General features: G+C 38.3%; 1 protein-coding gene across 4 annotated transcripts in view; it reads right to left on the reverse strand.

Annotated features, from left to right (window-relative positions):
• PIK3CB (phosphatidylinositol-4,5-bisphosphate 3-kinase catalytic subunit beta) overlaps window positions 1-13768 on the reverse strand; it is a gene marked incomplete at its 3' end in the record, with an annotated part of 1563003 nt that overhangs the window by 791408 nt on the left and 757827 nt on the right. For all 4 annotated transcript variants that reach the window (XM_044070037.1, XM_044070038.1, XM_044070035.1 and 1 more), the window contains 1 exon segment: window positions 288-377. In XM_044070037.1, the coding sequence (XP_043925972.1) occupies window positions 288-377 (90 nt within the window).

Consider the following 13768-nt stretch of genomic DNA (forward strand, 5'->3'; position numbering starts at 1 on the left):
ACATGCAGACAGTACAGAATAGTTCAAGGTTTAAATACTTTCAAAGTGTGTTTGGGCCTCCAAATGGAAGCTTGTCTCAAGGTGAGAAATCTTGAACATGCAGACACCATAAAATTCAAGATTCATTTCAAAGTATTAACAAGTGGAATAGGACTGTCATAGGACACAGCAAAATTTATGTCAAAGAATTCCTCAGCATTTTGGAGCTGTAATACAGCAATCAACGAGATGAAACTTGCACACACTTTAGTAAACACTGAAAATATACACCCGCAAAAGGAACCTACCTTGACATTTTCATCAGCATTCAGTGCTGTTCCCCTGACCAGTGTGATTTTAAAAGGAGAGTTAAAATCCCAGGCACTTTTTGTTATTTGCTGTAACAAAAATAAATAAATAAATAAATTATGATTATGACACATCATGGAAGTCAATATTTGTAGGCATGCTGCTTTTAAAGTATCACTTTTTTGAGCAAAAGAGACATTTAGGTGCAGTGGTTAAATTATGTGGTCATCTGGTTCTGTGAAACGTGATGGGGAGGGAGTACTATTAAAACGGACTAATGCCTGAAATAATTTATCAACACAGACAGAAATGACAGCAAGTCAAGGCAAATATCAGTATCACTAATACAAACAGAAGCTACTCCTGATGACATCATTTTATACCTTAGAACATATCATAAACTGGCTTTACAAATCCTTCCTTAAGCTTGTACTCACAGCAAAATACTTGAGAGTAATCCTACTCAAAGGAACTAACCACATATTATCAGATCAATTAACAATATAAAGTCCTTTACAAAGCAGCTAAAACAACACATGAAGGCAAACAAATGCACACATTTTACTAAACCAGAATAACATTCAACTTAACATACAAACTATAAACCACTTTATGTTTCTTCTAACCATTGTGTATTACAAAAAATGTAGTTACATTATCTAAACCTTTGTCACAAGTGATGCTTCTTTAGTTTATGATACTTTTAAATTCCTTTTTATTTCTGTGACATAAAAAGTTTACTACTCTTAGTGAAAGTATGCCTTAACCAAAATCTATTAACTAAAGGTTTTTGTTTATAATTCTCTCATTATTATTAACTGTTTATTTTGCCCTTGTGGCCTGGACCACAAACGAAAAGGGTTACTGGACTAGATTACCAACAAGGTAACAAATGGCCAGTCAATAAATAAATAAATACATACATACCCCCCTAAAAGCAGCCAAGCCTGCTACAACCTAAAAAATACTGTCCTTAACAATAACAACCATTTAAGCAGTAGTAACCCTTAGGTGTGTGGGTGCAGAAATCACGTGCACTCAAAGGATATTCTTCTTTCTTGACTGGCACAGGATTGTAATGCAACCTGAGTTACTTCTTTTCCCCACTCTGATACATCTATCTATAACCCCTTTTTCCCATTTTTGCACATGGGGGTCAGAGTGTCACTTCAACGGTGACAATCGACAACCAATGTTCACACTGCTGGGTGGCTAGCCCTGCAGCAGTAGTTCATCCACACCACACACTTGCAAGTACCCTCACACCTATGGCCAATTTAGTGTGTCCAATCCACTTACTGCACGTCTTTGGAATGTGGAAGGAAAATGCAGCACATGGAGGAAACCCGCTGAAAATCTATTACTATAGCTCGTTGACAAATTCCATCAAATTCACACTGTTCAGACACTCACTATAACAAACAATGCTCAACCCCTCCCAAAAGAAGGGCTTATCAGTACATGTGCATTCATAGCATAGCAATGCTTTGCTAATGTAGGAAACATTTAATTTGCAGTTGTACACCCCCACACACACACACAAACAATTTCAATAATTTTTCTGGCTTAGTCTCAGTATCAGAGTATTTTTATCTTTCTCCAGCATTACGTTTCTTGTTAATTTTACAGCTGGCATCTGAACACTGTACAGTGCAGTGCAGAATGCTGGAGCTTTGTCAACTGAAGTACTGGCAAAACAGGTTAACCCACTGAACGTGAATTACAAAAAAGGGGCAGGGGCAGTCTCTGTAAATCAATTTTAGCCTATACTGTAGGAGTATGGAAGGAATATGCATACCTCTCAACTGTCCAGATTTTTGCCGAATGCCCAGATTTTTGGATTGTTCCTGATAATTTGTGGTTTTCTGACAAATCAATGGTACGATTTGAGGATTGCCGTAATTAAATAATGGCATACATTTGAGTTTCAGACTTCAAATCCTTCGGAAAATGTATGTTAAAACAAACCCTGTTACTCTAGCATCTTTCTAAGCTTATAAGAGCAATATTTAATATATGCCCCTATTTTTAGGCCTTTGTCCCCCATTTTGTCGGGCTTTGTCCAGATTTCTTGAACTAAGAGATTGAGAGGTATGAGAATTTGCCAGACTAATATGCTACATTTAACTGTCAGACAAGTGATACATAACACTGCTGTATGCATAATTCATCTCCAATTGGGTTGGAAGGGTGGCCTAATGGTTGAGGTGTTTGCCTTACAAACACAAGGTGCAGGGTTCGAGTCTCACAAGGGATAATTGTCTAGGCTTAAAATGGCTCACAAGGGCAGTTAGCCTACTATGAATCTATGAATCAGGGGTACACCTCTGCATTCAACTCTACCCTCAAGGAAACCACACTTAAGAAAGGAGAGGGTGGGGAGTACATTTGTTCACTGCAGATCTTGTAACCTACACTGAGCTGCTGCTCTCACCATCCTGTAAATTAGATAGAACAAAAGGCTTTTAGATGATAGAGGTGACCCACACAATGCTACTCTTCCACATTTCAGAGCTCAGTTGATCAGAAAGGTACCAGGATACCGCAGAAGAAATTCTTCACAGACATATATAATATAATGTTATATAAAATTGACATGGACATTCTTTTATCATAACCTTTTGATGTTCATCGTTGCCTTAATTTTATGATCACTTTAAAGGTAGTATACTGATATTTGTGTCTCCTCCTTGATTATGTTCGACTCAAAAAAACACCAGTAATTATTTATTATTTTACACTGTATCCTTGACTTCATAATGTCACTAAGCATTTTCCCCATTGGGGACTTTCCAAGCTTGTGTAAATCTTACTAAATATTATACTTAAAGGAAAACTCCACCATCTCCTACAGTTTAACTCAATCCTTAGGTTTTTTTTCTCCCTACAATATGGTTCCAATACTGTGTAGGTACTGAAAACCTGATTGTACTTTTTACAACTTGTACTTCCTTGCATTGGAATAAAAGGAAGGGAAAGCCCAGCTACTTTTTGTTAAAGCTTAAATTCCTCTGGAAAGTATATGAGAAGTTGTCTCCACCTGCGTGACATCATAGACAGTTAAATCTGTAATTTACAAAGTCAGGTACTGTTGTCAATCACAGATGGGCAATTCAGCCTGCTAGTGTCAGGAACACAGCTGCTGATACAAAAAAAAGACAGAAAGCTGTGGAACTGTTTTCCACTGTCTTTATTGCAGACAGAAGAACATAATACTCCCCTTTCATAGAAAAATAAAACAGTTAGATCAGTGAGGAATCTAAAGGCAGTTGCCACCTCTTCTGGCAAATTTACATAAGCAGCAACACAGTATTGAAATAATACACTTTAAATGTTGGTTATTTATAATGGTTTATATGTTAATATAACTTAAATGTAGTATCCAGGATTTCTGTGACATTCAGGGAAAACTCAGAAAATATTTTTTCTTGTAAAGTATCAACACATTTACCATTTTCAAGTCCCCCACAAAAAAGACAGAACTGCTGAAAGAGAGACAAGCGGCAACATTATCCACTAGATTCACTGATAATGTTCATAAAAAGGCCTTCTATACTTTGTGACATCCTCCCAGAGGGCAATGCATATCCAGTACACACAGATTCATGCTAAGAGATTCCCACTGACCTTAAGTCAATCCTTACATTGTTAGAGTTAAACGAGCATTTTGTAGTCCACAAAGGAAATGTGACCATTGATGGCAACTACAGTCTTCTTCTTTCGGCTTTTTCACGTTTAGGGATAACCACAGCGGATCATCTGTCCGCTCATGATTGGCAGTGGAGTTTTACGGTATCGAGTTGCCAGCCCGGCACCCAACCTTCCACAGAAGACACACACACTCACACCTAGGGCCAGTCTAGAGTGTCCAATCCATGTCTTTGGGATGTGGGAGGAAACCCATGCTAATGTTTTTAATGCAAGTAAATTCAGCTGTATGATGGCAACTACAGTATACAGCTGAATTTACTTGCATTAAAAACATTATGAAAAGGAAATCAGAAGTACTTAACTGCATTTAAATGCACACAAACAAAAAGTCAGTCAAGCATGTGCATTTAAACACAGCTCTGCATCCCACATATAGTATTCTACATGCTACATACATTTCTATTCACACACATATATATCTGTGTATGTTTAAGTATAGGCATACATATACAGTTACACAAAATTTCCATTTTGATTTGATTTTCTTTAAAGGAGATGAAATACACACACAGGCGTTTAACAATCTAATTCTCGGTTATACATGCACACGCTTTTGTATACACATGTACTTTGTGTGTACCACACAACTGTATATACATACACACATATATATATATATATATATAATCTACACACAAGTGTGTGTGTGTGTGTGTGTGTGTGTGTGTGCAATATGAGTGCATACAATTTATTTATAATAAACTTAACAGTATAGTTAAGCATTATTAATGTATACATTCTAGTAAATGTTGCTTAATGTTTTATTTATTCACTGTCACACATTGGCTATGTATTGCACATGCAGTCTTTGTTAATGTTGTGTCAGCATTTTTTTCCTTTATATTGCTAAGTGCATTTATTACCTGTTATTATATTTGCCAATGTAGCCAGAGTTGTGGCTAAAAAGTATCCTGGGACCATTTCACTTTCCTGGTTACCAAAGTATAAATAAATATGAAAAAGAAAAAAGGGGGTGGGTGAACATGACAGAAATAATTTAGGAACTAGTAAAGCGCATTTTAATTCTGCATCATTCATGAGAGAGAAAAAATGTCTCACTGAAGACATTGGGAAGTAGCAGACAGACTTAGTTTGGACTCCTACTACTTGTCACCTGTAAATGTACAGCAAGGATCATTTACTGTAGTGAGAGTTTTCACACCTCAACATGAGAGTGTGGAGGAAGGTCTGTCATTTCTTTTATAACTACAAAAGAATCCCAAGAATCCCTCTGGAAAAGTCTATTTACCTACTTTCTTTTGTTGAAAGTAGCTAACACCATTTACTGCATAGAACAAATAGAACAAGCACTGACAGACACATAAATGAGGCTCAGTCAAGGAAACACAGAAGTAGTTCTATTACAGAAGGTGTGTTTAGATAACAGTGCTTGACAGTCTTGCCATTCTATCTTAATGGCATGAGAAAACAATACCACTTCCTTATGTCTAGCATGCCTCATACAAATAAGACTTGGAATGTATTCTGGGAAGAAGGAATGAAAGCAAGAAGACAAGATCACATTACCAAGTTAGGCCCCATCAGCTTCCATTTTGAGGGAAATGCATTAAAATTGTAAAAGAAGTACTTGGAGTGATTTTGAGGAGTTAAAACAGCTCAGAAAACAAAGATGCAATGAAAAAAAAACAGTTTTTAGTTCTAGGGTGGAAAATTCATTTAAGGAAAACTATTATTTGTTATCAGTGGACTAAGATCAGTTCATTTCTACAACTATGAGTTTGTCTCAAACAGAAAAAAAAGTTGAGTTAAGTTGAGGACAAAAGTTGTTCAGAACCAATGTATGTGCAACACATGAAGGTCTAAAATCACCTTAGACAATGCTGTGAATCTTGAAATATTCGGGATAAGAAATGGTGCATTTTTGCAAGAGAAAAAAAGAAATACAAAACTGATTCTCACCTAACTTCTAAGAACTTACAGAGATGTGCTGTCTTTGAAAAACTCCCTATCTTTCCATGCAATTTTAAAACATGTTATGAAAAGCATCCTTGTTCTTCCACTACACAGCTGTACAGTTACTTCTTTAAGATACACTACTATTATCTGTGAGGACAGATTCTGAAGTGATTTATAAGTGATCCACATTTTCTGACTTTGCGCAACAGCTTAGTGAGTTCCACTCTTCAGTTAAAGGGTTGTATCTAACATGCCTGGTTCTTTAAAATATTCTGTTTTTACAGAGATATGTTTATAAACTACTGTAAAGCATCACTGCTATCAAATTATAAACCCGACTTGAGGCCAGTTTTGAGCTGCAATTCAAATAGAAGAGTTTAATGATATACCCTTTTGTCTTACAGCTACTGCAGAGATATCAACATGTACCATGCAATAGTCACTCAGTGAAACTGAAGCAAAGATCAGAGCTCAGCTGTCATCAAGGAGCAATTACAGTCAGCAAAATAGAGTGCTACAGTTACTGTTGTGAAACACACAATTAAACATTGCTTAGTAATTACAACTGAGGATTTGTCTCAAATGTGAAATGCGAAGCTCTTTTCAGTACTAGATATAAAACATGGACTCTATTAGAAAAAAGAAGGAAAGCATTAAGATTCTAAAGTGGTACAGATTCCTTAAACTTATTTTAGGTATTTTTTCTGCATCACAAGTAATTCAAAGTACTGTTGCACAAGGAATGGAAAGCTTGAAAGGTGCTGGTAAACAAATTATTACTGCATTTGACCTCACACTAATACAGGAGGACATGACATGAGATTGATACAGTTGCTAAGTAGATTAAAGCATCATACATTCAAACAGAGCACAAAAAGTATAAAATAAGGGGGACAAGTATGACATACATTCATCAGAGAGTAAAATCAGAGGGACTAATTCCTGATATAGACAAAAGTCTAAGCAGTTGTGCAAATGCTGAAGCGAGAACATAAACAAGTATTACAATTTTTTTTTAACAATGATATAGTAGCTTGTCAAGTTTGCATCTTATATATCTGAAAGGACTATGCCTCTATGAAATTTCTTAGAGCAAAATGTAACCTATGTAGCTGGGACTACAACTATAAACAAGAAAAAAGTTTTGAATGGTCAAGATTGCTAGTTAAAGAAATGGGTGCTATGACATAAAAAAGCAGCTGCATTGCAAGTACATGCCAGTCAAATAGTGTCGGAGCTTTGATCCTACAAAATGCAGACCAGTTGTCGATGGGTCAAGAGCATTTATAACACAATGATTAGGCTCATAAAGAAATAACTTTTAGAGAACTTTTAGCAATGAATAATTATGGTAAAGATTAGGAAGAAACATACCATAAACATTTGTAAAGCATCTTCTGAGAAAAAAAAAGCACGTTGGACAAGCTAACTGTGATACTGCAGACAATGTCACAACCTACAGTGATATAGCAATAATGAGAAATACAGACCAAGTAAGGTATCACATTTAGCATATATGTGGATAATAGTATATTTGCCAAACAGCAGCAGCAGTACTGTTAGAAAAACTGAAGATTCTTTGGGTAACATTGCAGATGAAAAGGTAATACAATTCCGGAAACACACACACACACACATATATATATATATATATATATATATATATATATATAAGATAATTCAGTCTTATTTTTCTTTTAAGAAAGAAATAAGTTGCCCCAAGGACTAACATTCAAAACTGACAAATAACAGTTCCACAGGAGCATAGAAAGATGTTAGAAAGGATGCATGAATCACTTCTAAGATGCACATGTGCAAGCCAGGGACATTTGAAGAACAGCCAAGACAGACTGGAGACAAGGGACTAGGCTTGGCTCTTTTCGCTCTCAGAGTGTAATAAGGGCCATGCCATTGCAAACAATGAAAAGTAGAGATGTGATTTAGTTTTCACAAATGCAACACAAAATATGATTATAACGGGGACGTTTACAAATACGCGCACAATGGCAGCCAAACACCTTTCATTAGCTGGAGTGTCAACTTCAGTTTTCCACACTTGGACAGACTTTCAAGGCTGCAATGCTGACTTGTCGCACAACTAAAGAAACAAAAGACTGAACAGATTGTAGCAGGTAGCTTGTTACTTCTCACTATAGATCGAGTGGAGCGTACTGTAGATTAGATGTGTCACAGATTTTTGTCTTGTGCAAGCACGTCACTACTTTTCCCATCACTGAATCATGCACAGCTCTGAAGCTTGTGTCGCCACAGTACGGATTACCACCTCTCAATGTGGGAAAAATGTGGAACACGTATTAACACCTTACTGACAAGTTTAACTAGGAAGATCACAGCAAACTTTAAATGTGCTGCTTTATATTTGCAGAATTTCCTTTGATGAATTGGCTTGATTCAGTTTGTTTCTTGTGGATATTTGTAAAAAAAAATGTTCTTAACAGCGAATCTCTGACAGACTGTTTCAGTGTGGAACAATGTGGAATACGGACTCGCAAGACTCAATGAGAATGTCCCTCATAATCAAGCACTGTTAAGAGGTATGCAATCACAATCAATTTCCAGTTAGATATGTCTACAAACTCCAAACTGTGTTACTAGACATACAGAAAATAAATACAGATACTAACTAAATAGCATGCTTGTTCTCCTCATTGTGACTGTACAGGCCACATAACTCTAGGAAATTATTCTGTCTTTCAGACTTTTACCCTTTACAACTGCTGTGACTATTTTTGAGGGCCCAGTATTCAATAGCAGTCAGTTCTGAAGTGTAACTTGCATTACATTGTGATTCATTTATTTGAATAATATGAATATCAAAGTTGAAGCAAAAGCCAAGTATTTTTTTCTGCTAATTTTTTTTAATTAAAAGGGAAACCTCCATTCTTTACTTTCAAAGCCCCTTTCACAAAGCTGGCATTCTACAATAAAATTAATCACAAAGTGGAGACACCAGGATATTAAATTGGGAGGAGGGGTGGAGAGTACAAGTAGGCTCTGAAATCACTGGCTTTTAGTAGGAGTAAAACAAGGTTCCACTCAAAGTTAGCAGCCACCAGCTGCAGTGCACACAAGACACTTTTTTTTTTTTTTTTTTTTTTTGCAGGATAGCAAAAATGACAAAAAAGGAAGTCAGCTGTGCACGTATACATACACATATATATTGTGTGTGTGTGTGTATATATATATATATATATATATATATATATATATATATATATATATATATATATATATATATATGTTTATATAATGGGGAATATACTTTTGTGTGTGTGTCTCTCTCTCTCTCCCTCTCTCTTCCCCCACAAAAACATGACTGATTGTCCTGTCTTCTGATTGGCTGCAAGCACTATTGCTCTATCACCCATTGAGACAAGATGTCAACAACACCCTAGCCCTGTAAGAATGGGTGAAATCAGTTGCTTAAAAATGTCACAGCTAATTTTCACTGGAAAATTAACCTTGGCAGTGCTTTTATTACAACTCAAACTTGGCTTGAGTTGACTCTGGCTCACCCGCACAAAAGTACAAAAAAGGGCTAAAAGATGCAACTTACTAAGCTTGAAATCTAACTCGGCTAGAAAATGTAATTGCAGAAATGAATGATAAATAATTCACATCATAATTATCAAAGGAAAGAAAACACAGCACATCTAGACAAAAACTTCCATAGAGTAAAAATTAAGACAGGTTTGTTTTAGTTCAAGAAAGTTAAGTACCTCATATGTATGAATTTTTATTACAAGTATGAAGTGGGGGGGCTGTGCCCCTCCCCTCACTTAAATATTCCAACTCCAAGATTGCACTAAAGTGAGAAAAGGGCAAAGATAGGCAGTGGTGGCCAAGTGGTTAGTTTCCCGGAGATGAAATTCGCAGTTCCGAGTTTTCATTCTTTTGAAGGTACGATGTTGTGCGAGGTGCCGTTATGGGAATTCGATGTACTAAAGGGGGATCCAAACAAGTACAGACACAAAGAAAGCGAAGGGAGGGGGTATCACTCAGCTCGCTGAGAACATTTCTCATTTCACTTTACAGCTAACTCTAATGCTGGTTTCCTGAAGCTTCCATGATCTCTCAGGTCTCCCTGGGAATACATGCTGGCTTAGAAAGAACCAATAGCTAACAGGCTGCCATTCTGCTAAAGCAAGAGTCACCCCCCCCCCCAGCAGTAAGATGAACAGTCTCTGGAAAGACCACATTCAATGGGACGAAATCCAGGCTACTCTAGGCCACAACACAGGGATGAGAATTCTAGCCTGTATGCATTGAAATGCAATGGAATAAAGAAGCAAGAAAAGAAGGTCAAGGCAGGGAAACACACGAATGTGCTGCTGTTGGGCCTATGTCATCACATCTAGCATATTACTGAAGACAACGAAACCATAGAGGATAAAATAACAGAATGCTATACAGAGGGTACTGCCAATATGTGAAAACTGCAGGGACGTCCTGTGATGTTCACAATGCTGATGTACCCAATAAAGAGGCTAGTAGCATTAGGGCTTAAAGTGTGAACATGCAAAACTTCACATAACTGATGTGAAGAAATAAGCCACTTTAAACCAGAATCAGACATACCATCCACTTACCTAATTGCTTAAAGATAAGGAGCAACTATGAATGGATACATCTCCTTGGCAGAACAGTTTCTACTACCAGATTTACTGCAAGTGACCGGCACTGTATCAGCAGTCCCTGCATGACTGAATGTAAGGCCTGGGCAGCTGTAGTACATGGTTTCATTCTTTAATGGCACAAAACATCTATCCAGGTGAAAGCTCTCCAAGTTTGGGAAAACTAGAGTACCACCACAGTGTTAATAAGGCCATGGTAGAAGCACTAGTTGTGAATAGGTCCTCTCATAGGTCTTAAGTGCGAGGAGAGTTGACCAAAAGTGATCTGACACTCAGAAGGTTGTTTTTACTCTTTGGCCGTCTTCTTTTTCCTTAGATAAGTGAGGAGATTTCCTAATAGGTGTGATAATTGCATTCCATACAAAAGTACAGTTGTGTAAAATCTTACCATAACAGTAGCTGTCCTTCTCTTCACTGTTGCAATATTTCACATAGAAGGGTTCTCCTGCCCAGGGCAGCTCAACACTTGGCCAATATGAAAAAGTCTAAAGATTTTGTATGCACCTTACATCATATCTATGCTCCCGACACAGAACGTAGAGTATAAAAGGGACATACGGACACAACTACCCAGAACTGAATTGCCCCAGAAGAGAACAGTCTCCACAGGACAGGAGTCCATGTACATCCAGAAGGAAAAAATGCAGAACAAACAAGAGGGGGTTGGAGGTAGGGAGTGAAAACTGCAACACTTTAGAAGATGCCTACTGTTCTGGTAATATTTTCATGAGTGTACTATGTCCTTCTACTGCTGCAGTATTCCACTAAAAAGGAAAGTAAAAAACTCAAGAAACAGAATGGGAGTTGGGAGAACAGCCCTCAACAAACACATACAAAATGGATTCATCACAAGAAACAGAATGGGAGTTGGGAGAACAGCCCTCAACAAACACATACAAAATGGATTCATCACAAGAAACAGAATGGGAGTTGACAGGATGAGAACAGCCCTCAACAAACACATACAAAATGGATTCAGCAAAACCTGCTCTGGCCCTTGAGACCATATCCAACTTATAATACTTAGTAAAGGTATGGACAGAACAGCAAGTAGCAGCGTCAAGGATGAATATGGTGTCCCAAACCCCTTGAAGAAAGTACCAGAAGAGGCAACAGCTCCAGTGGAATGAGCTCTAACAGAAGTACACAGAGATTTGACATGAAAAGAATAACAAAAGGAAATGGCCTTAGATATCCAGGAAGAGATGCTTTGCTAAGAAACAGCCAAACCCAATGATCTGGGATGAAATGAAACAAGAAGCTTATAACACTTATGAATAGTCTTGGTTGCATTTAATCAGTACCTGAGCTGTCTGTGCAAATCTAATGTATGCAGAACCCTCTCACTAGAAGACTGAGGAAAAGTGAAAAAGGAAGGAAGTTGTACAGACTGATTCAAGGACAACTTATTTACTACTGTGGGCATAAAAGAAGTAGTAGTATGAAGGGACACCCTGTCCCTGTGAAAAACTAAAAAAGAAGGAATGGCCATAAGAGCCTGAAGCTCAGAAACCCTCAGAGCAGAAGTAAGAGCTAGCAATAAAACAGTCTTCCAGGTACAATGTTGCAAAGAAGCAGAATGTGCAGGCTCAAAAGGAGCCCGAGTCAGTTTTTACAAAACAAAATTAAGATCCCAAAGAGGGACCCCCACTGAAAAAGGGTCCTGGTTATGAGCATGGCACCACACCGAGAATCTTTTCCATTTGGACATATAATATTTTCTGGTTGAGGGTTTCCTTGCCTCCTGTAAATCCTTGATTACATCCCCAGAAAAGAGGTTCATGAAAGGAATCAAAAACCTATCACCCAGAGTGTCAGTTGCAGAGTAAATAAGTCAGGATGGAAGAGACCCCTTATTCTGTGAGAGGAGATCCAACTGATGAGGAAACTTGTGATGATTGCCCCTGGCCAGATGCATTAAAAGGGGAAACCAGTGCTGTCTTGGCCAAAAGGGAGTCATTGGCAAGATTTCTGGGGACTCCAGCTTAATCTTCTGTAGGACTCTTGGAAGAGGAGGGCAAGCATAAACCAACATCTCCTTCCAAGGAAAAAAAAGGCATCTGTCTTCCACTCCAGATGGCATGGCATTCTGGAACAGAAGAGAGGGAGCTGCCCATTCAGAGCAGAGACAAAAAGATCTACCTGAGGAATACCCCCACTGATGTACAAGTGCCAGAAACAAATATCTGTGAAGCATCCACTAGTGAGCCTGTGTTTTGAACCTGCTCAGAGAGTCTGTCACTAGATTGTGCTTGGAAGGAATGTACACTGCCTGAAGAGTTAACTGGCAACTGAGAGACACTCCCCAAGCCTGAAGAGCTATCCTGCAGAGTAAATAGGATTTTGCCCCCCCCCCCTGCTTTTTGACATACCAAATCATTGTATCAGAGTTCTCATCTCTTTGATGGTGATAAGGTCTGACTTCTGACGGGGAGGCCAGAGGCCTTGAACTTAAAGGTGACCAAGAGAAGCTCCCAACCCTAAGTCAGAGGCATCAGTGAATGGCTCTTGAGAAGGGACTGGAGGCTTGAAAGGGCCAGCCTGGTTTGAGAGCAAACTGTTGAATCCACCACTTGAATGATTCCTTCTTGAGACAGGGAAGGAAAAGTGCACTGAAGTCCAGATGGTGACAATGCTGCAGCCAAACTGACTTGAGGTACCAGTGAAGCTTCTGCATCTGTAGTCTGGCAACAGAAAGCACTGGAATAGAAGACATCATGTATCACAGGGCATGAAGAAACTCCCTGGCTAGTATAGCAGTCAGAAGAAGAAGAGACTGAAAGGAGGTTATCCACGACAATACCTTTGTAGGCAGAAGCGAGGCCAACATTGACACTGTCTAAATCCTGCATCCCAGATACACATAATCCTGAGAGGGAGTCAGGATAGACTTTTGGACATTTAAACCCCAGACTTTGAAAAAGAGAGATACTGAACTGCAGATCCTGTAACAAATGACTGGGAGAAGGCACCTTAAGCAATAGGTCGGCTAGTAAGACAAAATCTGATTGCCTTGGAGCCTGCAGAAGGCAATCACAGGAGCTAGGCATTTTGTGAATACCCTTGGTGCAGTAGAGAGGCCAAAGTGCAAAGCAGAGAACCGACTATGAGAGGAAGACACAAAGAAACAAAAACTTCCTGAAGAGAGGGTGACTAGGAATATGAAGCTAACCATGAAGCTAACCATCAGAAAACCA

The sequence above is a fragment of the Protopterus annectens genome, chromosome 4.part1 (assembly GCF_019279795.1).
Source record: "Protopterus annectens isolate FY-2018-M chromosome 4.part1, PAN1.0, whole genome shotgun sequence".
Classification (NCBI taxonomy): domain Eukaryota; kingdom Metazoa; phylum Chordata; order Ceratodontiformes; family Protopteridae; genus Protopterus; species Protopterus annectens.